This window comes from Varanus komodoensis, unplaced genomic scaffold, assembly GCF_004798865.1.
Source record: "Varanus komodoensis strain SLA01 unplaced genomic scaffold, ASM479886v1 scaffold16, whole genome shotgun sequence".
In the NCBI taxonomy this organism is placed as follows: Eukaryota; Metazoa; Chordata; class Lepidosauria; order Squamata; family Varanidae; genus Varanus; species Varanus komodoensis.
This window is the reverse complement of record NW_025335468.1, coordinates 17,344,793-17,371,578: the sequence shown is the minus strand read 5'-3', so window position 1 is coordinate 17,371,578 and position 26,786 is coordinate 17,344,793. Positions and strand designations below refer to the sequence as shown.

Here is a 26,786-nt window from a genome sequence, read left to right as displayed (position 1 = left end):
CCATTTTACAATTAACAGTGAAGTCTAGTCTCTAACATATTAATAAAGCCTCAAGATGTGGCACAACAAGCCAGATTCTTCACTGAAGAAACTCCAGGCACTTTCCATTTATTGTCATTTTTGCCGACGCACAAACAAGCATGCTGATGTTTCCTTTCCTTCCTGGAACCCAAATCAATGCCAAATCCTGCCACATGACCATGTCTTACAGAAGGAGTGGTGCTCTATAACCCCCCACCCTCCCTGCATTAGAAAGCAAGCATCAGAAGGAGAATTGTTCTAAATGAAAGTATTCAGTTTGCTTGTTTGTGCATCTGTCTGTCATCTAAGGTGATAACACCCAGAATTTTTCCTCCTTATTTGCTGTTGGTGAGAAGCAGACCTTAGTTGATACATGCACACACACATTCTCAAATAGTAGTTTTTAAAAACGACAGAAAGCCTAAATTAAAGCCCAGGGAATTAAATGCCAATACATTGACAAAGAGGTTCTCCATCCAGACAGAAGCACAGCTCACGCCTTATACCTAAGTATTCATACAGGCTTTCCAATTCAGTTTTATAAGAGATATTAGCAATCATGATTTCTTAAGGAGATGAGATTTACATATTTAGACTGAAAAATAGTCATTTTTTTACTATTGTAGACAGAAAAATAGTCATATTTTTGACATATGTCTGAGAGGCCACAGGATTTTTTCAGCTCCAATGGCAAAAACAGCTCCAACTTGAGAGCTAGGACACCATCTTTGGATCACCCTCCTTCTGCCCTGCAAACCGATGCAGAAAGCACCACAGTGGTTGCTTCTCTGAGGACACAAGAGGGAGCTCAGAGAAGGGGCTTACGGGGACATCCTCTGGGGGAAGGGACTGGTGCAGCCATACTATGATGCATTTGGGAGCTGCTGCTGCCTTCCCTCCCTGCCTGAAGTTCCCTGGCTAGTCTGCTGGGCACGAGGAATGCTGAGGAGACCCTTCACCTCCACACTTCTCCTACCTTGCAAAGGGTCTCCATAATCCTCCGCATTCAGAGGATTATAGGCCATCTCACTGGTCTGCAATTTTAATACTTTAGGAAAAAATACTAGTTAAACTGACTAGTATAGCAGGGTGCTTTACTTTGCTTGCAAACAGATACTTTGCAAGTTCTGCATTGTTTCAAAGACAGCCTAATATTTAAAATATATTTTTATGATATAGGAAAGCAAAGTCTGATGACATACACAGACAATGATTTCCTAGTTGGTTTAAGAACAGTCAAATTCCTGCATGAGATTATCTCCTGTGTGATTATTAGGCCGGGCAGGATGCAGAATATGTAATGAAAAGAAAAAATAAGGAAACTGCTTTTCATTGGTCAGGATCCCAGATAAGCCAGAAGAGAAAGCGAACACAGGTATTAAAAGAGATAATCAGAGTATGATGTGATGCAGGGGCACTGCTTTTTCCGCACTTTCTGTTCCAGCAAACCAGTCTAATCCAGCCAAGTGACTCAAAAATAGACTTTTGTTCAGCTTTATAGTATTGACAGTTCACAGGATCTTTGTATCTATATACTGCATACTCCAAGCTCAGAGAAAGGTAAGTATCCGGCTAGAGAGGGACAGTGCTCACCCTTCTTGGGGCTCAAAGACTTCAGAGTACAGCAATACTCTCAACCAGAATTTAAAGTGGGAGGCCCACAAAGGCTCAGTCCTCAAATATGCCAAAGAACCCTGCTTCTGAGCACATGCAGAGTTCATTTCTTTTGCGCTCTAAGTTTAAGCAACAGGTCTTCTAAGCTAACTGAGTTCCTGCAAGTGCTGGATATACCAACTGCAGTCCAAAACACTTGGCTAAAGTAAAAAGTAATTTTGCTTTTACAACTTGGATCTGTAGCATCTATTCTCGCTCTGCCTTGGCTAAGACGAGGTGAAAAGTTTGCTTGGAAAATTAAAATAAAACTGGCTTTGGACTTGGTAACAGCAGAGCCATAAGTAATCATGAGGCAGAAGTTTGTAAGACAAGACGTTTGTCCACTGATGTTTTTGTACCCCTACACTGAAAAACAAGTGCCACTTAGTCACGCTGTAATTCTACACTTGGTCCCACAGTCTATATCCAGTCATTCTTCTTCCTCTTGGCTATTTTAATACAGTGAGATAAATAATCAGATTTCCACTTTAATTGTTATTTTTAAATATCATATTGGTAGCTGTAGTTCTGAAGCTATTTTGAAAGATATGGGTGTGTGTGTGAAAGGGAACTGGCATAATTCCCTGCAGTCCCTTTTCACGTCTTTTATTTTTGCTAGCATGCACCTAGACAAACCCAGCCTTTATTTAAGTGAAAAGCGGCACCAACACACACACACTCTCACCCCATGCAAAGCTAAGTCTTAAGAGCCAAAGCCAACCTTGTGCAGTTCACTCATGTATTATCACTGAGTGGCAACGCAAATCCGACATGGGAACTTGTTATGGAATACCTTTTTAGAATGAATGGCAGGGGAAGCAGAATCAATAGATGAAGAGGAAGCAGCTGAGTCATGAGATGGAAGGCAAGAGGGAGATGGGAGCTGAGAATGGGAGAGACCTTTAGTAGGAAGTTTATTCTGTACAGAGCAGAAAGAGGAAAATTATCCCAGATGATTTTCATATTAATGTGGGTTAAATTGATGGCATGCAATACATCATTGGAGGCAAGACTACAGCCACAATCTATTGCAGAGTTCTGCCCATCTCAACAGGTCTAAACGCATCGCCTTGCATTAAGATTGTGGACTAACTTCCCATTTTGTGTTCCTGCTTAGCAACGTGAAACCAAGTTATTAGTCATAAGCCAGCCCTTTTCTACTTGACAGGATAACACCAGCACTTGACCCCAGCTGATCCCTGTATCTGCAAAGCAAACACAGTATTCACCTTTGGGAGGTTGACAGAGCCAAACATTGAGGCAAGATGAGCAGCTTTCTCTTTAATGCTCTTTTTATGAAATTCTCTATTTGCTAAAGACTGAGCTCTCTTCTGCAGCAACAGGGAAGAGAAAGGAGAGAGAATAAATGTTTGGTTATCAAGAAAAGGCAGAAACAGCATTATTGAGAAATACAGTCCTTTGCGGGGTGGGGGAAATGAGTAAACAGAAAGTAAGCAGAAAGGTAGCACAGAACAGAAAACACTGGCAGTGCAAAGGAAAAGGCGGCAGAATTAATGTTTGACGATTCTGTAGCTGTGTGCACTTGGAATCAGTGCGATTCTTAAAGGAGAAGCCACAGCAGGTACTTCACTTCAGCTGTGAGGCTGGTTTCCTCCTAGGGGTGGCAGGCAGACCTTCCACCAAGCTGATCCCAGGACGAGGCATCCATGGCCCCCCCGGCTCTGCACCAGCATCCCAGGCAGGTTGCCTTTTTTAATTGGTAAAGTGCTCCAAGTACATTTATTCATCCAAATATTAGAAGACATTTCCTGCTCTTACACTACAAATGCTAACATGTGTTCATTTCTTTTTACATTTTCTTTTTTATTTCTGTTTTAAAGAAATCCCTTGTTTTTGTTCTTTACTCTTACTTTTCTTCCCTCTTTACAACAATAAACAACACCAAAATAAGCAAGCCGGGAAATGTAAAACTGATAATAGAAAATGGTGTTATAGGTAAGACAAGAAGACATGTCAATGAACCAGAGGGATGTGGGCACAGGGGGGACCAGAAGAAATGAGGTCATTTTCTTTAATGACCTGTATCATCAACTGTATAACTTGGAAGGTGGAAAGCAGGGGTCTGCTCTTGAAAACAAGACTCTCAAAAACCTTTCAAGAAACAGCAGCAACAAAAGAAACACATATAATATTCTATGATAAAGGAAATATCTCTGAGGATATAATGGCAAGGAAGAGGAAGAAAACATTTTAAACAATTGCAAAAAGACGTTGGGGATGGCAGGGAGAAGTCTTGGCAAAATCATGGTTTCATCCCCAAGTTTCTATAAACTGGCATTCTGAAATGCCTTGAAGTTCATCTGACAAAAAGGTGGATCATAAATTTGTTTAATAAATTACATGAATGAATATCCTTGCAGCACTTACAAAATAAATTGCATAACCAGTTCCAGACAAAAACCTGCGGAACTCCCCTTCATCCCCAGCTCAACTTTTAAGACAGAAAGATATGTCATAGTCCATACAGCATGGTGAGGAAGTCTGTCTTAACCCAATGCCAAGTATTCGAAATGTGGTAAACAGGTAGCAATATATATATATATATATATATATATATATATATATATATATGAGATTGGAACAGAATAGTGTCCTGTGTGGCTGGATCAACTTGGATGCACATGTTTCAGACCTGGCCTAAAGATGACACACCACCAGTTCTAGCAGCAGAGGAATGGGAAGCTGGGAAGGAGGGATGGGAGGAGAAATAGAGGAAGAGTTTGTCACCTGGTTACATTTTTCCTCCACACGTTGAAGGCGCAGAAGCACACCAGAGAGCGCAAATGCAGCAGGACAGGAAGATGCAAGGGTGTCAGGAAGGCTGGGCTCCAGCTCAGTTCGGTCTATGCATCGCAAGTGCCTGGCCTCTGGAGGAGCCCCAGGCAAAGACTGCGTGGGCTCCCTGACCAGGCGGTCAGCCCTAGCTACTGCCTGAAACTGGGAAACACTTGAATGAAAAAAGTGATCGCTCTTCCATCAAAGCACATTCTGTACTGACACTGGCTAGAATGGGCCATCATCAAATGTGCAAGCGGACATTCTTTTCAACAGGATTTATTTAAAGGCAGGAGTGCATGTGACTTGTGCAAATAAGTGGACGGAGCTTAGAGAATGAAGAGCAACTCTACATTGCTTGAACCTGCAATTGTCCTTTGAGTTCTGCACCTATTTCCTTAGTACAGAGAGAAAGGATGCTTAAAATCTCACTTCAGCTGCTAACTCACTTAGTGACCCTACAGAAGCCCCTCTCTTGCAGCCTCAGGTTTACCCCAATCTATAATGTAGCAGCTCCTTCACGAGGCCATTAAGGGTCATGTTTGGGATCACTGAGACTGCATCCGTGAAAAGCTTAATGTTCACAGAATACTAAATAAATACTATTATTATTGGCAGCCTCAAACAGAAGTTTGGCATTTATATGAACAGAGTGTATTTCCACATAATAGTAGCTCTGCTGTATCAACAGTACTTCCATGCAAACTGCAGAGAATAATATTTGGTAACCGTCAAATTAAATGGAACTAAAGTCATTCCTCTACCAGTATTGCCATAAAGTCTCTACTATGTAAGGGATACGAGAATCAAGAATACAAACTTCCATGCAGGAATTACTATACAGCATTACTATACAGCTGTTGTATTCAGTTAATATGACTGTGCGTGCAACTGAACAAATGCAAAAATGTAATATTCACTCTCTGTTCTAAAATCAAAGCATGCATTTTCATGCAACCAAATTGTTTCTCTTCCTCATATAGGAACAAGAAGGGAGTTAAGTAATTAAGTTCACATTCTCTTGCAGGTCAGCTTTGTTTGTGGCATAAGCCAAGCTGTAAGCGGAATCCAAAAGTGGAAGGCTAAAAGGCAGGCTGCAGTGCATGGCAAACTATTCACATAGGTTTAACCGCAGTATTCTGCTGAGAGGAATGTGGGGTGGGGAAGGATTACCATATTTATTTCAAAATGTTCCCTTTATACCTTTTATTGGCTTCTGAGTCAACTAGCGAGAAGACAGACATCCACTGGAGCAAGCCTCAATTGCCTAACAAACAGCGTGCATTGGACTATGCCACATCCAATACTGCTGAAGCTTATTACTTTACATTTAAGATGCAATTCTGCCCTTGTGTTGGCTCTGCTTGTGGTGCCACGGATCCCCCCATACAGTTGTAGACTGTTTCCGCAAATAGAGCATTTCTTCGAGTTTTTTTACCCAATGACCAATCCTCACAGCTCATTCAGCACGGTGCTCTTAAAAAGTAAAGCAACCTGTAGCACAGTGAGCATCTCAGCACAACAGCTGGCCACTACTTCACCATGAGCAAAGCAACAATGGAAGCTCTTGACCCAATGCTCAATACACTGAAACGGTTAAGCAACTCAGGCCTTGAATTTCCATTAAAAGCCAAAGGCAGTAGCATCGTCCAGCACAGTTCTTCCATTTCCGTATACACCTCTGGCTGTGACTACAGCAGAGGTAAGGCACGGTGGCACACAACAGGCAGTGAAGTGTCACTGACAATCGTGTCACTGTTAACTTAGTGCACTGTGTTTCCAAGTGGCCATACTTCAAAAAGGAAGTTAGGAAGTTGTCAACAGCAGCATCCATTGCGCAGCAATAAGGTTAGGAAGCAGTCTGTAAAGAGGGTATTTCCTTATGAATTCCTACCTGACTTTTTGGAGGAGGTGGTGGGTTACAGGTTGCCTCCTTGGGTTTAGCAAAGCGAGGGTTTACAGGAGATTCAGAAGAGAGGTGCAAAGCTGCTTTAGCTACTACCTCCTTAAAGATAAAAAGCACAATAGCCCAGGGAGAGAAAGAAATATTTTATGAAGAAAGGGAACAGGAGTGAAAGACGTCATGAAACAGAAGGAAGGAACAAACACTTTTGAAGAAAAAAAGTGGTGTTATGTCAGCATTACTGTAAGAGATATTCAGATTTTATAAAGATACCACAGTTTGTACTTTGATATCTACAAGTCTAACAGTGCTACAGAGAAACGTGGTTAGAACAACATGACAACTCACCATGAGTGACCAGCCACTGTGCTTTGCATGCTGTCAAAACACAGCAAGATCTAGGCAGGTGGCTTCTTTTTCCTGAACTAGCTATGCTGATAACCCATGGCTTATTATAGGCTTGCTCTTGCCTATGAGGGGTTGCTGTGTTGTCTGAACCTGAGGACCGATTTCATCATGGGTTTCAGCAATTCATTACAAAGCCACTCCGTAAGAGTGGCAATAAAGCCCCTGCCACGTGCTTTTTGCTCTCTTGCCAGTGGCTGCCCCTCCACTGAAATGGCGCTTTGGAAGCACTGCCATGTGTTCCCTGGCTTTTTATTTTTTGAAGTCTCAAACTGTACAATTAGCATTGTAATTTTTGTTTTAAACTAATGTTAGTTCTTTTGCAAATGCACTCATATCGCTGACCCATATGCATACTCCTGCCTTGCCAAGTTGTCATTTGAAAAGCACCAATAAAGTGGGGGAAAGCAGCAACAGAAGGTGCCCTCAAAGAGGGACAGTATTTCATCCCACTTAGCAATGGAATCTTCCTACCTTGAAGGTTGAACCAACAGTTCCCAGGACCCTGCATCTTTTTAGCACTTTTCCCCATCTCCAGCTATCCTACAGAGGGAAGACAACCTTTTCCCAGCTCCTTTTTGGAGGAGTTACTGCAAGTGATGAAATGTCACCTCCAAAATGTCCCAAGCATTAAATCTGTGTGTATTTTTATGAGTGGTGCTACTAGTGCCAGTACTATTTATTTATTTATTTATTTATTTATTTATATCCTGCCTTTTTCCTACAAAGGGCTCAAGGCAGCTTACATCATCTCTCCTCCTCCATCTTATCCCCACAACAACAACCCTGTGAAGTAGGTTGGGCTGAGAGTCTGTGACTGGCCCAAAGTCACCCAGTTGGCTCCATGGCTGAGGAGGGACTAGAACCCAGATCGCCTGAGTCCCAGTCCCGTGCTCTTAACCACTACACCACACTGGCTCTCAGTGTTTTTGCTTTTAGCTACCAGGGAACTGCGGTTATTACAGCACTATGGAAAGCAGCTTTGAAAAGGGAGAGCAGGACTTAATATCTCTCACTCCACAAACCTTCAGCACCCCATAGATTGTGGGTGAATGGAAAAAAGAGGCAAGTGCAAGACATTTACATTTTCTCCCCTTCCACATCAAGTAAAAGCCACCATTGCCTGTAACAGTCTCCTCTTCTGGCCATGATTTAGTTATTCCTTCTGCAATGTGAAAACTCTGAAGCTAATGCAGAATTCCATCATCTGGAATAATTGTTCTATGAGTGTGCAGATCTATGTGAACTTTTCTTGAAATTGCTCGTTGGGAGCAAATAAGAACTTGGGATATTGTCTCCCTGTGATCCAAAAACCATATAAAGTGTCATTTTCCAAGTATTTCACAGAGATCCTACTAGCTTTCATTTCAAACATTTAGACTTTGGATTCAAGGCACTCTTCTCATTATGGTCTGTTATCCTACTTGGAAATGGAGACTTGCTTCATTTTCAAAGATGAATTCTGCAGTTGCTTTGTACTCACCTGCCTACGTAACGAAACGCTGGGAGCATTTTCTTCAAACTTGGCTAAGAGCTGTGTTGCCATGGACTTCACTTTGTTTTGGTTTGTTTCTTTCATGGCTCCTAGTTGGTTACCAGAATTTGTTCCTTGATTCGAAGAACTTGAAGACTGCAACCAATCAGGAATAGGAAAATATCTTTGATGTTTATATTCTACAGGAGAGGTGGGCTTAGAATCAGTTTAACAAAGCATCTTGCCTAATATTCAGTGCCAGTGACTTTCCACATTTGATTTGAAAGCTGGAAGAGAACAGCTGTTCTTGTGCAGAATGAAAACTCTTCCAATACTGTTTATGAACCACTTTTTATTCCCATTATTTACTGACAATGCTCCTTGTTAATTAGATGTTTAGTTTGTGTGGTTCAGCATACCACTTAGTGAAAGGTTATTAACTGTATTACAATACAGGATTTAAAATAAACATCCCCAAAATTTGCAAGGGTGCAGTGTATACTTTTGAAAATAAGCTTCAAGAGTGATGGGCAGTGGGCTTCCTGTCTCCCCCACACACTAAGGGGTCTTGCTCTTTGACAGCTGCCCCAGACGTGCCTACAGAGCAGTTCCTGCTCAGGCTGACAGCAGCAGCTGTCACATAGTCACTCCTAAGGAGACGTCTGAAGCTTCAGAAAAAGTATGTGTTACTTGCTTATTTGTTGTATTTATATCCTGTCTTTCCCTGCAAGGTAACACACATAACCCTCCTCCTCCTCCTCCTCTATATTTTAACCTTGCAGCAACCCTGTGAGATGGGTTCAGCTGAGAATCAGTGACTGGCCAAGAGTCACCCAGGGCTGAGGAGAGAGTGGAAGCAGTCCTAAATCAACACGATAGGCATAATACCACATCGGCTCTCAGTAATAAAATAATAAAAGTGCCACCCTAGAGGGATGGGAGGGGGGTTTGTGCAACCACAGAGGGAAAATAAAACACAGTAACTTATTTCCCGTCCCTGCATCTGCCAGTTGTGAGCTGCCGAATTAGCACATTTACCCTTGTTGGGCAAAAATTGTTCTGACATCTCTGTCCAGCAAGGCTGGGTGGGTTTCAGGGTGGATGCTAAACCAACCCAGCTGGCCATTCTTGACAGGTTTGGATGCCATGCATCTGGCAAGAGTAATGATGCTAATTAGGAAGCTTGTGACCAGCACAGACAGGGAGGGAAAATAAGTACTGTGGCTTATTTTTAATTCATGACTGTGTGAACCCAGTCTCTGTTCAGGACTGCAGTGAACTGAGTCTTGCTCAAAGTGGACCAAAGTGGCCACCAGTCCAAGAAGAGTTACAAATTAATTTTGTATTTTATCTACACTCTTGATGGCTTACAATAGTAGAATGGTTGTTTTGGCCCTAGCTGATCAGTAAAAGCCTGAATGTACATGCTCCCCCAATTCTTTTCTTCTCTACTGGAAGAAAATCCTATTATATTGTAAGAATAAATTTAGAAATAACAATTAGTACCAACCTCCTCAAAATTCATAAGACTTTTACGGCGCCTTTTACTGGATTCATTTTCTTCTGCCTGTAAGCAATAGAACCAAGCAAAAACTCCTATCATCATCATATTTAAACACAGCTTGTGTATATATTTACAATGATATATACATCTAAAATTGATTAAAAATCAAATAGCAAGGGCTGATAAACTGATGACACCCCATAAGTATCTTGGTCAGCTACAATGTTAATGGGAGTTTGTAAATAGTTTCATTTACCAACTCTGGGGTACTTTTGGTTATTATAGGAATCAGCTGAAGTTTCTCTCCTTTTCTTAGCCTCCTTTTAAATTTAGGGTACAAACTAGACAGACAAGGCAGCTATCTTTGTTTATTCCTGTCTGCCCTATTCACACATTAAATGGGGGGGGGGTCTGATTTTCTGTTAAAAGTGGATGGTTTTGTGATGATAAAAGTACAAACCACTCCTTCCTCTGTCTTAGCTCCTTGCATTTTTGAGCCCAGGATCTTTTCTCCTAACCAGCTAAGATAACAGAACAAATGGGACTGAGAAGGCTGCCTGAAACAATGGGATGCAATGTAGAGGAGGTAGAAATTATAGCTACTGTCACCCATTTCCCCCTTTCAGTGTAAAAAAGTATACCATCACCCCATGTTTTTTACATGAAGAGGCAGAAACATACAAACAGGGGTGCCAAGACTTGCATGTTGTTGTTCTAATACAACTGCCTCTTGATAAACAGGCCTGATTAATGGCCTCAAGTCACCCAATCAAAAACACAGTCACCACCAGAGCAACCACATCACTTTTTGGGAAGAATGTGCAACTTTGGACATTGCAGAAGACAAGTCAGAACAGTACCATATTCTATAATGGAGAGCTGAAATTATTCTGAGATTTCCCAAGTGGCATTAGGTCCATGTACAGTCATTTTCTGAGACTGGGCCTTGTCGCTTGCTGAATCATGACCTTGGGCTAGTCCTACACTTTTGATGCTTTATCTCACAGAATAATGGATTTGTGCTGTTCACAAGATGGTTTTATAGAATTTGTATCTCAGCCTGCCTCTGAGCAGCTCAGAGTGGCTTTAGCTCCCTAGTCACTTTGAGAGGCTGGTTAAGTCAAGGTCTCTGAACGACATGTATACTGAAGTAGAAATGTGCACCTACATTTTCAAGGACAAGACTAGTTACTCTGGCAATAGTGGCTGCTCAGCTAGGAGCTCAACATTCTGTTCACTGTCAATGGCCCAATGAATCTCTTCTAGCACAATATCCATCCCTTCTGCATTACTGCAACGAATGGGGACTGTGGCTTGAATGTGCACAGTAGCTTCCTGAAATCAAACAGTTCTTACTTTGCAGACAGGGGAAACAAAAACTGAGAAAGCTTCTCCCCAAGCCCAGCTGTTGGATTCAAGACAGAGCCAGACCGCATTGATGCCTGTTTAGACCAAGGCCATCGGCTGCTTCCACTGAATCACAATGACATAGCCCATCAGTGCTGGCTCCAAGTTGTGAGGCTTCCTTCAGTGGGTCTGTCCACCATTGCCCCAGCCACCTTTCCTCCACCTCCTCTCTCCCATTATTGCTACCTCTTACTTGCTTGGAAGGCAGAGAGCTGCTGAGCCAGTGGACTGCAGATTGTTTACCTTCTCCTCCTTTTCCTCACAGCAGTTAAGGGGCAGCGGTTAAGAACAGCAGCAAGTCTTGGGAATGGACTCCTGTTGGGCTGTGGTCTCATTGCAAATGCCCATTCATGCTTATTCTTGATGGCAGACCTGTTCATAGTAGTAGATATTCTAGAAGTCTAAACTCTTCAGCTTTCTAAAGAGTTTAGAAAGCTGAAGAGTTTTCTTTCTAAACTCTTCAGCTTTCAAATCAATCAAGACAAGACGGAGGTCCTGTTGGTTGGCGGATCGGGCTTCGGAGAGGGTGGATTTGACATGGTCCTGAATGGGGTTGCACTCCCTCTTAGGGACAAGGTCCGCAACTTAGGAGTGCTCCTCGACCCGGAGCTTTCATTGGAAGCTCAGGTGACAGTGGTGGCGAGGAGCGCTTTCCTCCAGCTTCAGCTGATTAATCAGCTGCGCCTCTACCTGGAGTACGACTGCCTGGCGACGGTGACACACGCGCTGGTGACTTCCCGCCTTGTCTTCTGTAACGCGCTTTACGTGGGGCTTCCTTTGAAGACGGTCCAGATACTTCAGTTGGTTCAAAATAGAGCTGCCAGGCTGCTGACGGGGACTGGGAGTTATCTTCACATGACTCCAGTCCTCCGTCAGCTTCACTGGCTTCCCATTGAAGTCCGGGCCCAATTCAAGGTGTTGGTGATGACCTATAAAACCCTAAATGGCTTGGGTCATGGTTACCTGAAGGAGCGCTTACATCCATATATGCCCGGCTGCCCCTTGAGATCTGCGGGAGAGGCCCTTCTCTGGGAACCCTCCGTGAAAGAAATTAGGAGGGTAGGTACTCGGAGGAGGGCTTTCTCTGTGGTGGCGCCCAAGCTATGGAATGCGCTCCCCAGAGAGGTCCGCCTGGCACCGTCATTATTTGTTTTTCGGTGCCAGGCGAACACCTTTTTATTTAAACGTCATTTTTATTGTTAACAATATTTACTTATTTATCTGGCCAGGGTGACTTCTTTTATATTGTTATTTATTTTATATTGTTAATTTTATATTGTTATTTTTGTATTTTATTGTATTTTATTTGGTGCTGTGAGCCGCCCCGAGGCTTCGGCAAGGGGCGGCATAGAAATGTTTTAATAAATAAATAAATAAATAATTTTCCTGAGGTTCTCAGAAGCAGGAAGTCTGAAAGCATGTAGATCTTTTTCCTACCACTTTACTTCAGTTACCACTTCAGATTATGGTAGTATAGTCCAGGGAATTAGAACTGCTTTACCACCTGATGCAGAGCCTATATGAATCAACAGATATGCCATATTCAAAGCTATCTTTTTATTCCCTTAAGTATTCCAAATGTAATTGCATCCATTAAAACATGCCATGCCAGTTAGATCACTTTATCATGAGTGACTGGCATGTTTAAAGAAAAATATAAATTATATCAGCCATTTTCCCCTGGAAAATGGCAAAACAGTCCATTTCTCGGCACCTGTCAAGCTCAACCACAGGTTGTAGCTTGTAACCTGCAGTGCCAGCATTAAAAACAGAGATCGAGATCAAAGAAAACCAGGCTTTTGCTGTTTATAATAAATCATAATGGAGGGAACAAGTATTATTCCAGCCCTAATTTTTGGGCTTCGACCAAAAGAAACAGATGACAGTACATTAATATTACATCTCCTAAGCATCAGCTCTTATAACATAACCTCATGTCCTGTGTAAGCACTAGTCTGTCTAACAAGACTAAACAGAGTGGTGGCACAAGTTGTTTTGCTCATTTGTGTACATTCTTTCTCACAGGACAATAGAACACCCATTTTCAAAGGTGTACGCAGTGAACAGATTTCTGCTTCCGTCACATACAGCCACAATACCCTTTGCTTAATTACCTTTTGACTGCCTCAGTGAAAGTCACCTTTCACTATTTTACATTATGATGACCCCCCAATCCACTTTTTCATCTGCCGTGTGCAAGTCCCATTCCCTGCCGAATATTACTGACATATAAGAAAATGCAGGACTTCAACCACTCTTAACACACACTTGTCACTAAACCCTTAATTGCTATTAGAACCGGTGGAAACCTTAGCACCAGTCCCCTGTGAAGCTCATGAATGAAGCCCTATCCAGGAATTCTCTTTGCAACTTTATGGGGAAAGCGCTAGCCCTGCTGTGGGTTGCCACATCCGACACGGGAGGGCTCTCCCTTGAGAAAGTCAGCCTCTGCTTGTGGAGCACAACAATGGACAGGGCTCTCCCTCCTCATGGGGATATTAAATCCACAAATAAAATACCGAAATTGGGCTCAAGTCTGCCACCGATGCAAGGCTGCATTTTAAGTGGAGTTTCCAAACACCTACTTTTTTAAAAGGTGGTGAACTAAGAATCAGTGATATTATTTTTTAATAAGTTTTATTCTAAATAACCCTAATACAAAGAAAAACTAAAAACATCAATCATCAGAAACATCGGACCTGCTGGGTCAGCCCCCACATTTTTTCTTTTTATGGTAACTAAAATCAGTGATATTATTGACAAAGTTTGGCACAACTACAAGCTAATACTGCAGGCTGTATTTTTTCCACAGAAAACAGGGATGGGCAACTCGTGGTTCTCTACAATCTACAATTCCTATCATCCCTAGCCCTGGCCCAAAGATAAGTGCTGATGAGAGTTGCAAGCCAAATAATATGGAGTGCCACAAATTGCCCACCCTAATAAAGAATACGCATACTTCTTTTGAGCAACTACAGCATAGTTAAATAATGCCATTGTTTAGCTTCCCAATTTAATGGCATGAAGAGTGTAGAAACCTTCAAAAAGTTAAGGTTATTGTTTTCTTTGAAGGAGAGTAGAATGTGTCCAGATCAAAACTGCTGCAGACAGACACGTGGCCTTGGGTTCAGAGCTGTTCTTCTGCTTATGGAAGCATATCGAGTGGAAACACCAACTGTTGTGAGAGGGGAACAGTCACTTTCCTCCAACGCCCCCTTGCCACCTCACATTCTGTTTTGGAGGGTCCTCCAATCATCTGGAGCAAGGGGTTCCAAAGGAGAGGGAAACATTTTTCCCCATTTTCACATGCCAGCCTGCCTTGTGAGTGGAGTTCCATATGTGGCACCACCGATTGTAAACTTATTTATTATTTATTTAAAACATTTGTCTGCCGCCCAATCGTGCCACAGCACCTCTGGACGGCTTAAAACCCTTCCATTGTAAACTTTGATTTGGATGATTCCTGAGCAGATTTTTGCTTAACTTTATTTTCTGTAGGCCCTTTGTTCTATTAGACATTGACAAACTTTTTGATACTACATTTGCACTGTCTTGCTCCAGCTGGGGACAAGAACGCCGGCAGAAAATGGGCAAGGAGGAAATTCAAACTGCTTTTCCAATAAAAAAATCTGGGTGCACTGCAGTGAACAAGCCAAACAGTGATGTTTTCACCATGAACATTAAAGTCACGAGCAGCACCTTGGAACATACCACCCACTTCAGGTTTTCAGCAAAGTAATCTGCTGTAAGATTGCATAGGAAGGGTGTCAAAGGGTGTTTTTTTCCTTCTAGCAAATTTGATTTTTGTGTGTTGGGCTTCTGTTGAGCAAATGCACTAGCTCTGTTTTGTTTGCATGACTGAGTGAAGAACTGCTGTTGCCTAAAAAGGGCATGAGGTTACTGGCTGGTAGCTGAACATTCAAATGATTTGAGGATGTTATTTATAGAATGGCAACATAAGAATGATCTTATACTTTGTGTTAAGAAAATGTTTGCTCAAAGCTTTATATAATGGATTTTGGAAGGCAGCTGATATAACTTTAAAAGCAACATGATTATTTTATTTCTTTTAATTTCTGGTTTCTCAGGTGACTGTCTCCTAATATTTTTATGATTGATCCAGGAGCCCCTTAAAATAAGGCAGACCACATATGCTTTAAATATGCCAGTTGTGATTTTAAGTTTAAGTGGATGCATACAAAAAATCACATTCTGTAATAAGTACAGAAAATAATAAAATCCAAGCAGTAAAAATGGAAATTAAACCTAGCAAAAATGTTATATGATTTGATACAAATAAATAAATATTTTTCTACCACAAATGAAAACTAAATTCACCATATTTAGCATTTGGTTGCTAAAGGAGAAACTTTAAGCTATAATCCTATACACATAGGATAGGATTGGAATAAGCTGGGAGTAAGTCCTATTAAAAGCAGTGGGGCTTACATTTGAGTAGACATATATATAGGGCTGCACTGTTGGTCCTGTAAATGGCTTGGCTTATTCTAGGAAACTTTAATAATGGTTACTTACATCCTATCGAGCTGCAAGCAGCTGTGTTGCAATAGCCAAAAAAATTAAGCTGTTCTATCTGTATGTCTGTTGGGGAACACAGTTGGTATTCGGCCAGAAAATTACTAAACTGGGGTGGGGGAATAAGTTATGTGTGAAAGTCCTAGTTTTGCATCCAGACTAAAGGCTGTATCTCCACTGAATTGGATTCTCCAGACTGCAGGAGGGGTGGGGGCAGGGAGGAAGCAAGGGAAGTCCTGCTGTATAAACTGAAGTTAGCTTCTTGGTCAGTTCATAATCTGCTAGTCCCCATCATGGGTTTTTCTGACAGTGACATCCTTTTAGTAATTATGCATGCCAGAAATCCTTTTTTAAGCTTCTAAAACAGAGAGTTAGTAAAGATGAAGGATTTTTACTTTAGGTATTCTCTTTCGCGGAAAGGTTAAGTTGATGTAATTATTAAAGGCAAAGTTGGATGATTTTGACGAATAAACATCATTTCTTTCTCCATTTTGCTTGTCAACAGTACCTGTTCGGTAAGAAAAGAAGTAAATTAGGTCTCTGGCAACTGTAACACCCACATTAGGCTCAAGATGTACTCTTCTTGAGTAATTTGTTTTTAAAACAAGCTTAGTCATGTGAAATACTACCATGTTCAGTGATGCTTACAACAGGTAACCATGAATAACTATGTGACGAGTTATCTGCAAGATCATCTCAGATTATCTCATTACACCCTGGCTAATAGTGCCACTGAACATTGCGTTTCCTTGTCTGAAAAGTCAGCATTGGCAGTTTGCAATGGTTACCTCCAATAAAAGGAAAATATGCCTTTCCCAACATTCTTTCTGGTTCAGATTTTAATCTAGTGTATTTTAATTTAAGGCTCTTAATTCTTTCCCGCATGCCCCCTCACCGCTATTTGCCTTCATTTTATAGTTTAAGCCATGGTGGAAGGTCACCTTCTTCTCAATGGCGGTGTGCTAGGTGCAATATGCAGGGACAAGCCGTTCTCTGAGTGATGCCAACAAATACCAGTGCAACAAGAAAACCACATGTTCCAGCATGCCTTTTCCCTCAAATGCAGGCAGATTATGCACTCTGATAGGATGGAATTCAATATGGAGACCAAAAAAGCAGGGCGGGGGCGGGGAAGGAGCACGTGTACAAAAGCTGTTGATAGAACATTACTGTGACTGCTAAGTTAAAGATGAATGGTGATGACTGTGTCATCTTGGTCTCCTCCCAAAAATACATGAAACATCGCCAACGAGCGTTAAACGTTTCCCCATTTCCTTTTAAAGCCTCGGATCCCTTCAGTACACAGCTAAACATAATTAACTATTACAAAGTAGTCATACTGAAGCTGCAAGAATGCTGGCACTCACGCAGACTCTCAAACAAAAGCCTGACTTCTCCTAAGAGTGAGAGAAACGAGATTGGCTTACCCACTGCTCTCAGAGGTGTTCCCCGAAATAGCTCATAGAACTTGGAGAGGTACAAGACCATGCTGAGTTTATCAGGCTCTCCAGCAGATGCCATCTCTTTCCCAGTGATGATGGGAGGAATTCCAAATTCTCGCTCAGCAATGTCAAATGCCAGCTGGTTATTTTTGACTGCATCTTCTTCATTCAGAGAGTCAAAGTCCCTTGGGGATGTAAAAAGTCATTATTAGAGAAGCGCTTCCTTTACTATTTGGCACCTTCTTCCTCTTCGCTAATACTTTCTTTTGTCCTGAAATTCTTTATAACCAGCCCTTGGGAACAACCTCTGTGGTGGTTCTATGCAAGGAAGGAGAAGATGCACCACCCGCACCACACAAAAGCAGCTTGTTTTGAATCTATTGCAAAAAAAATGGCATACATTGCAGGTTAGAGAAATCTAAACCAATTAAAATTGTAAACTTGGTCTAAGTGAAGAAAACTGAGCATCTGACTGCTGCCCTTTGCCTCTGGGTGCAAATTGCTCCTTAGCCTTGAATTTAAGTTGCCATATCATCTTTAGTCCCTCTGTGTGTGTGTGTGTGTGTGTGTGTGTGTAACCACAACCCTGAAATTGTGACTTAACAATCCTTTATAACATTTGCAACTGTTATTTAAGTTAAAAAAATGAACATGAAGATACATCACAAAGCAACATGGACCAAACTACATTATGTTTGAAGAATCTCCTCTCACATGAATTCATGCCATCCCTATAAGTATTCTTGCTCCTTTTCTAGGTGAATGGTCACCACTAGCCGTGGTGCGGTCGTCTGTCACATGGCAACATAAAAAGCCACAGTGCAATGCCCAATGTTTTGAGCACCATTCCTGCAGGCTGTACATTCCCAATCGGCCCTGCCACGTGAAATATGCTATGCTCTGGTATCAATTTTATAGCAGAAGCAGAGAAGGAAAAGCTCCCAGGAGCACTTGGCAACCCACCTGCCATGTGCCACAATGGCTTTTTTTTTAAAGAATGCCTCCAACATCACTACATCGAAATAGAAATTCTCCTTGCCCACATTTTAATTATTTTCCCTACCCACCCCTGAAAATTGCAGGAAGTGCTTCCCCACTTTCCAACTCCCCCACACAAGCAAATCATCTAAAATAAGGGTTCGGCATGCCATTTCCTACATGGTGAACTATCTGTTAGGGAGCTGGGTGGATGATTATTAAAGGAGATCAAAGGATCACCATATACTGTGCCCTAGGTAAAGGATGTTTTAATCACATCTACAGGGAATTTCTGTGCCCCATAGCACTTCTGGACTCTAGAGGTCAAGGCCAGCTATTTCAATTCTCTGTGACACAATAACCGCCCCCCCCACAAAAAAAATTAGGAAGAAATGAAGAAAAACTCAGTATCACTATATGTCTTTTACAGCAAGAGACTACCAACAAACTGGCTAATCTATTCTGGAACCAGCTGAAGTTTCCAAAGATCTCTTTTTAGCCTCATGTACAGGTACATCATTGCCTTCATCTGTGGATGTTACTAAAGCATGGTCAGATCTTTTCCATCAAGGAACAGCCATTGACCAAAAGTGGAAAAATGGTTGTCTGTGGTACAGATGTCACATGAGAATTCGGGGTCCATAAGCAATGCTAGATTGAAGAAAACATCGAACCACCAGCATCCACTTTTGAGCAAAGAATACTTGTACTTTGGCTTTCCTTGAAAGCTTGCGTTTTGGCAGCTGTCAAGAAAAAGCAAAGGTCAAAAAGCATATTTGAGCATCCTTGTGTCAGTGTCCAGGTTTGGTATCTGGTGACATTAATCCAGCCAAACTGTCAAATTTCCACACTTGCAGAACTGCAGATCTCAGCACTTGTACAAGTGTGGCTAATTTTTTAAAACATATTTGTGCACACAGTGTGTACCATTTTCCTTTAAAAAAAGTGGCTTGCCAGCTGCTGCCAGCCCTCCCAAGATGCCATTTATGCTGGCTTTCATGATATCTGAAAAACAAAGTAAAGGGCAAAACAGCTGCAACAAGCCAAAAACATAATCTGAGTGGTGAGGAAGACACAATAAATTCTGCTGTGTTGTCCTCTGGGATACCCATGGCAGCATCAAGGGGGAGAGAAGAGGCAGACAATCTATGGTGACCCCAACTATCTACCAAGAACCCCATCCACTGACAGTACAGCTCCCAACTTTGTGCTTCTCCAGTCAAGGCATCCGTGAAATGAATATACAGCTAGAAATACAGTGAAACTTACTCTTCAAACCCAAAGTTATACATGTGTAACAAGATTATACCACCACGCTTCCAAGTCCCTGGCCAATTCAAGCTGGGCAAGTCATTAATGTGGGCTAGCAAAACTTTATTTGGTAACAAAGTGTATTGGCAATTAAACTGTGAATTCCAGGAAAGGAAGGCAGTTTGGATGAATAATAAACATTCATTCTAGAAGTGCATGGTTAGGAAAAAGGTGAAATACATACTGCTACTCTTCATGTGAGGCAGAAAAGGAAATAGATGCTGAACCAACTTTCCAAGACACTTTGGACACTTAACATGGCAGCCAGTAATATGAAGTTGGTCCTCCATTTTAAAGAGCTGATGAACATGTGTAATTTTAGTTGATATGTCCATATTGGTTGGAACAACAAATAAATCACATAAAGTTTCAAGTTGGTCATCAGCAATTCCAGAAATGGTATTCAGATTTTTTTTCATGTTGCAATGGATCCTTTTGGTACAGAAATAAAGCTGTACTAGCCTTTTTTTACACAAACATAATCTCTCCATGTATATTTTCAAAGTATTATAGTGGTTCCTTCCTTAAAAAAAAAGATTTAGATTCCACTAAAGTAAGCAAAAGCGATGCAGTGAAAATCTCAAGTTGTTCTTTGAAACTGTATCCCATGCATTTTCAGTACTGGGCCAAGGACATCCAGGAGGAAAGAGCCGAGTGAAGACATGCATATGGTTGCAAAACAGATGTTTAAAGGGGAAACAAACTCTCTCCATTGTTTTGATTGGCCCTACCCAAGACTATACTTTTACAAGGAACCTGGCATAACCTACAATCAGCAAGCATTACACATACATAAAAACTTACATGAGGTCAGGTCTGAAGCGATGTATAATTGCACAAAAGGCAAGACCGCTCCTCCATGAACTTGTGAGATCAGTGACGTTAACGTTCCGGTATCCTTCTGTCTGCCTCTGACACCACGTTAAAAGTTTGTTTGGCCTTGTGTCAGATTCTGAAATAACACATCAATTAAAAAAGAAAAGAGATAGTCACTGGTTCTGTCAAGACGCTTGCATTTTAAAGTGTAGACGTCATAGTAACACATTTCATACCATGTCTTGAAAGACCAACTGATCTTCTAATGGAGCTTGTTCTTTCCAGGGGGCATGGCTGCAGTTCATTTGTAATGTATAAATGCTTCACCTAGGGGAAGATGTACCTCATAAAATGATCACTCTTATAGATAAACATTTATATCCCACCTTTTAAACTCTTGCTAGGAACCCAGAATGGCTTATGTGATCCTTTTTCTCTCCATCTTATCCACAGTCAACACAATGGTTGAATCGATACAGTCTTTGCTATCCAGTCCTGAATTCTTGATCTCCCAATTATTCAAATTCACAATAAGCAACCCATGTTAATGTTGTCCTATTCAAGTAACATGCAGGTTTATCCAAATCTGATTCTGCAAATATTTAAGTTCACATCAAAATAAGGCAAGACTCTATAAGTAGTTTAACTGTACAGCAGTAACTACCATGGGGCCTCGAACCTCAAATGACCCTAAGTTCAAACATTCCAGAGTTCAAACGCTAAAATCTAGATAAGATTGTTCCAAAGGTCGAACGATGCGTCTAAATTCGAACTGTGGGCACAGTGGGGAAAAAAAAGCTTCAGTGCTTTCTTGATACACTTTCAGTGCTTTTTTAATCTGTTCTCAGTGCCTTTTCAATCATTTTCAGTGCCAAAATGGGTATTGTTTAGGGTCTGGGGATGGATTAATTCACTTTCCCTTATTTCTAATGGGGAACATTGCTTCAGATTGCAAATGATTCAGAGTTCAAACAGCCTCCTGAAATGAATTAAGTTCAAAGTATGAGGCACCACTATCTCCAAAGTTCACAAGGATTTAGCCTGCACAGATACTTTTTTCCTTGGGAATTAAGAACTGGGACAACAATTTCATGGCATTCCTCACTATACTAACTAGTTTACTGTTTTTTTCCCAGATAGCTCAACTTACCTGATGAGGCCTAACACAGCTGGAGTTCAAATTTGGATACCGTGTTGCAGGATCAATGGTATATTGGTCAAAGTTTTTAGTGATATTTTCAGGTGTTGTCTGGGGTAGGAGTCTATAAATGCTTTCTCTGGAAGGTATAAAAAAGCGGGTGTATAAATCTTTAAGAAACATAGAGTATTTTCTTTACTGTACATGCTCCTGCTTGTATTTAGCACTTTGGAACCTCTAAGCTTGGGGTGGGAACAGAACACAGACGTGAGTACGTCTTCCTGAAGCAGGAAAAGAGTTAGGAAGAAAGGATGACATCATCCCAAATCAGTTGACTTTGGTTTTTCCTTCACATAAGAAACAACTCCTCCTTTAACCACAAAACAGTACTGGATACAGACTCACCCAACCATTATTAGTCAGTCAGACTTCTATTTATGTCTGCACTATGTTTTAGTTATCCACAAACATGCTTCCTCAGCTCTTAACTGACCTTTTTTCAAGTCCAGGCTCCTGATTTCATTACCACCACAAAAATATTGTTCCCAAATAATTTCTCAACAGCTCTATCCCCCACCCTGTGAAGGGCAAAGGTTGCAGGTGACGTGGCAGAGAGAGAAAAGGGACCAAATAGGGTAATTGAGAAAAACAGAGGTGGGTAGGGAAAAAGAAGGAACTGCATCAGAAAGGGATGCTGAGATACAGTGAGGCAGGAAAAGAGTAGTGGCCACTGGGCAGGACTTTTCCATCTTGCATCTTTGCTAAGTGAAGAACCCTTTCAGTTTAGGGCTAAACTCAAGGCTGTTAAGGTACAAAAATGGTTGCCCTTGAAGACTCAGTAATATCAAACTAAGTAACATCAGCACTCAAGCTTTCAAGCACAGATAATTGAAGAAAGTTATCAGCAACAAACAATACTGACTATATTAAATCTTTACTGTCCTGGTTGTTGCAATAAATTAACAGCACATAGAAAGTTTCATCCTAAGAGAAACTAGAATGCAGACAGTTAAATGGCTTTCAAATATATGTAACAATAGCAGGAGATATAATTGTGTATGTAATATTTTTGTGTATTTTATGTATGGTGTCTCCTGCACTTGAGTAGGAAAACAGTCATACTGTAAAGCATTCAAAAATGGATTTATGAGGATTCCAGCTCTTGGAGAAGTTATATGAATAGCATATATTTTCTCAGTTCAGGTATTGGTATGTGCAGCAAGAGGAAGTCATAAGATCTCAGGGATGTAGCATAGCTCTTCATCCCCTTTAATTATGTGATAACTCTTCAGACTGCCTTTAGTAATCATCCTTCAAAACCATTCACAAATAATGTAATACATAATTTACTACAACCCTAACTTGCAGTAGATCAGAAGGTAAATATGCAGCCGCTGTCTGCGGGTATCATGCTAAGATAGTGGACAAGGGGAATATTTACTGTAGGTGGATATGGATTCAACCCAGACTACAGTTTGTTCGTTTTCACATATAAGCTGAAAAGGATAGCTGTGCCTACCTTTCCGCAAGGATATCTAGCAAGGGCTTTCCTTGTGCCCAACTTTTCACCATCCATGCAGTGTCAAAAGCAGCCAGGAACCCTCTGGCGCAACCAGTGCCCATTGGCCAGAATGGCTGTGAAATAACATTCACATTTTAGATGGTATCTGACACTATTACCATTCTCGAATTATCACAAAGGCATTATAGTTGTATATTAGAGATTAACAATTCCAGACAGCACAAGTCATTAAAGCAGTAAATGCAGTAAATGCACAAAAGCTGTTCAGTGACTGGGGAAAATACCCATCTGAAGTCATGGTCTAATCATGTCTGTTGCCTTGGGCAAGTTCCCACCGAAAGTGGTAAAGTGCATTGGCAGGCACTACAGATGTAGCAGCTTCACCTGCGTCCCTTCCTGGAGGAGAAGGACCTAACAGCAGTAGTGAATTCATCAGTAACTTCTAGACTCAATTTCTGCAATGTGCTCCATGCAGGACTACTTTTGGGCCTACTCCAGAAATTGCAACTAGGACAAAATATGGCAGCCAGGAGGGTCTCTGGAACATCATGGAGAGGGCCACATAGCACTTATTTTGAGGTCTTTGCACTGGTTGCCAATTGGTTTCCGGTTGCAGTACAAGGTGTTGGTAATTACTTTTAAAGCCCTCCATGGCTTGGGTCCAAAATACCTTCAGGAGCGCCTTTGCCCATACATTCTGCCTCACCAGCTAAGGTCCTCTGGGGATCATCTTCTGAAGTCTGCTTCTGTAAGATTAATGTCAACTGCCCAGAGGACTTTTCAGTGGCTGCCCCTAAGCAACCTGATTTCCCAAATTCTCACCTTTAAGAGGGAGATAAAAATGTATCTCTTCCAACAGGCCTTGCCAGACTAGTTATCTAATCAGTTTTATTTAATATGTCATATTAATATTACACACTGTTGGTTTAATTTTTTGTAAACTGCCCAGAGCGTAGGGCAGTTAATGATATCTTAATATCTTAATAATGAATATTAAGATAAATAAAAATAAATAAATGTAGCATAAATAATATTTTCTGAACAAATGTAAGCTAAAGACTAGGACCTATAAATGAAAGCTAATATACCAAAATCCTTTGGTTTTCCCCCCCAAAGCTTCTAGCCTGAACAGTAAAACACACATTCTAATTCTGTTCCCTTGAGTGCAGTGAAAGTGGACAGTTCTGATGATAACGAAACCCTTCCCTTCCCTTCCCTTAGGGAGACAATTTGCAGCCAGCAGACCAAGCTCAAACCACAAAATACTTCTGAAGCTCCCAGCCTTTAGATTAGAAAGCAAATGCTTTGCTCTCATTGCTATGTGACTCTGAACATGCAATAGCTAAAGCATCTGAAGTATTTCTTATTCCTGGATAAGTCACCTAATCATTAAAAGTTATTTTGAAAAATATATGTTTAAGTCTACCTCTAATAAGCTATCTCCAACAAGAGCAACCAGCAGTTGATGTCTGTGTCTCTCTCGTATTATTGCGGCATTTTCAGAGGCATACATGGAAGTAAAGTCAAACATGGCCACATCTGGTTGCCCATAGTGATTGATTGCAAAATCCAAGGCGGGCAGTTGGTAATCAGTTGCAAAGTCAGCAGCTTCTCTTGCATAGGACAGTAGGTTTTCTTGGTCTACATTTTCTCCACAAAGCAGCATTTCAGTATCAATATAATCCTATATGAAAAAACAAAACTATATCATTATAAGTCCTTGCGTATTTCTATGATTGGTACATAAAGCAGACCATCTTATTCTGCATTGAAAAACTACTAGCTTGCGGTTAGGAAAAAATGCAGGTTATATCTTGCCTTAATTTTTAAAGTTTTGGGCAACTCAATAAAGTTCAGAAAAAGCCAGTGCTTAAGACCAAGTGAATAAATGTTACTTTCTTTTTGGTCAGGGATGGGCAACACCGCTTATGTCTTATTTTACGGCATCTGGAACCACTGGATGGCCATAAGTACACCACTGAATTGCTGTGGGACTTTGGCGGCTAATGAGTAGGGGTGATTCTGGTGGCACTGGGTGTGCACATGGCCCCCAGTGGGATCCGGGGAGCCATGAAAAGGCCCCTGGACCTTTTGCCTTCCCCTCTTTTAAATCTATCATCAGGTACAGCCCATAATTCCATTATAACCACAGGTAAAGATGTCGACACTATTCAACAACAAGAACAACAACAGAATAGCGTTATGAGACCATCATAAAGTAATTAATAAAGTTTCATTTGATTTTACCTTTCATTCAAAATTCAAAGAATCATAGAATACTAGAGCTGGAAGGGCCCATAAAGGCTATCGAGTCCAACCCCCTGCTGTTGCAGGACACCAATTTACACCATCCCACTCAGATGGCTGTCCAGTTTCTTTTTGAATGTCTCTAGTGTGGGAGAGCCCACCACCTCTCTAGCCAGCTGGTTCCACTGTCCTATAGCTCTGACAGTGAGGAAGCTTTTCCTGATGTTCACCCTGAATCTGGGTTGCCGTAATTTGAATTTACTTTTCACCTTCTCTATCGCAAACCATTTGATTTTCAAGTGCTTCCCTACTCTTTTATTATAAAACTTAAATATATGAAAGGCATATAATTAGCCAGCACAAGTAAGTACAGTATAATACAAAACCTTTGTAATACATATCTATGCAATGGTCCAATCTGGACATAGGAATCCATTACTTGTAGTTTATTGGGCTAGAAATGAGTCACATGCCTGCATGCCTACCTTCAATGAAGCAAAACTGATTTCTTAAAACACTGACTTCTTGTGTCATGTAAACTAGAAACTATAGTTTAAGTATCTCCTCCAGGATCAGAAATCAGGATCTATATATTCTATAAAGGCTTTAACCTACTTTTGCATACATACATACATACATTAATAATGACTCCCTTATCCAGAAGGCTCTGCTTCTTTGCAGTCATCACAAAATAGTGTGTGCTGTCTTTATAGTAAACAATATTCTCCAGGTCAATACCTAAAATGGGAAAAGCATTTTAAAAAAACATAGAAAAGAGAAAAACAGAGGTGTACCTTTATGGCAAAAAAATGTCTCTTACCAACTTGTTTAGCATTCTGTAAATTTGACGCAAGTCTTTTCCTTTATTGTAGGAGCCCGGCAAAATTTTAGTTCTTTATGTTCATTTCAACAACTTCAGTGAATTAACACTTATGTGAGAAACCCAATTACTACATGACTAGAAAGGATTTCCCCTTTCTCTACTCTTCTGTTCAGCTCCCCAAACACCCCAAAATATGCTACAGAGGGTCACCCAACCTTCTGAAGCAGATTTGGAGGGTGGATGAAGATGGGCATAGTGGCCTTCCTCCCCATTCCAAACAAAGCAATTCTATTCAACCTGATTCTCCAGTCATGTGTGATAGTACCTTTCACAGCAGGAGACAACTATTTGCACTTGTACAAAGCTCTTGGCTTGAATTTGTTCAAACCTAGGATATAGCCAGGTCTCCTTTTAATAAGAGTTTATAGTGATACCAGATAATAGTGCAAATAACAAAGCCTTGAACACCTCTAACATTTTTTTAAAAATGGGATAAGCTCTGATGGCCCAACAGTCCAGTTCTAGTTCATGAAAGTTTTTGCCATAGTAAATTTGTTAGGATCACATTCAATCCTTTCTTACTGCCAACAAGACAGGATGCATTAACGCAAGTGTGGCCATTTTTGCAGCCCAAGGGCTACAAGAGGTGTTTAGGTGGGTAGCTGGGAGCCACATACGTGTGCACCCCCCAACATGCATGTGCAATGCATGCTCACACTTGTACCCTGTGCCAAATCACTGGGAAGAGGGAAAAGCTTTAACCCCATCCTGCTAGGAAAGGTGTTGTCCAGGGATTATTCAAGATGTACA

At 41.1% G+C, this 26,786-nt stretch overlaps 1 protein-coding gene across 8 annotated transcripts in view; it reads right to left on the bottom strand.

Moving 5' to 3' along the window:
- MICAL2 (microtubule associated monooxygenase, calponin and LIM domain containing 2) overlaps nt 1-26,786 on the bottom strand; it is a 156,969-nt gene that overhangs the window by 77,778 nt on the left and 52,405 nt on the right. For 7 of the 8 annotated variants that reach the window (XR_006414260.1, XR_006414261.1, XR_006414262.1 and 4 more), the window contains exons 7-20: nt 25,791-25,891; nt 24,333-24,590; nt 22,904-23,019; nt 21,397-21,523; nt 20,483-20,573; nt 20,235-20,382; nt 17,127-17,326; nt 16,095-16,207; nt 9,763-9,819; nt 8,262-8,408; nt 6,365-6,475; nt 4,423-4,632; nt 2,904-3,005; nt 2,468-2,593 (exon numbers count right to left, since the gene is read on the bottom strand). Coding sequence is in view for 5 of the 8 variants with exons in the window: in XM_044425589.1 (XP_044281524.1) it covers nt 2,468-2,593; nt 2,904-3,005; nt 4,423-4,632; nt 6,365-6,475; nt 8,262-8,408; nt 9,763-9,819; nt 16,095-16,207; nt 17,127-17,326; nt 20,235-20,382; nt 20,483-20,573; nt 21,397-21,523; nt 22,904-23,019; nt 24,333-24,590; nt 25,791-25,891 (1,907 nt within the window). In the remaining 3 variants the exon portion in view is untranslated. The remainder of the gene's footprint in view (nt 1-2,467; nt 2,594-2,903; nt 3,006-4,422; nt 4,633-6,364; nt 6,476-8,261; nt 8,409-9,762; nt 9,820-16,094; nt 16,208-17,126; nt 17,327-20,234; nt 20,383-20,482; nt 20,574-21,396; nt 21,524-22,903; nt 23,020-24,332; nt 24,591-25,790; nt 25,892-26,786) is intronic. The other variant, XM_044425594.1, reaches the window with a different exon arrangement.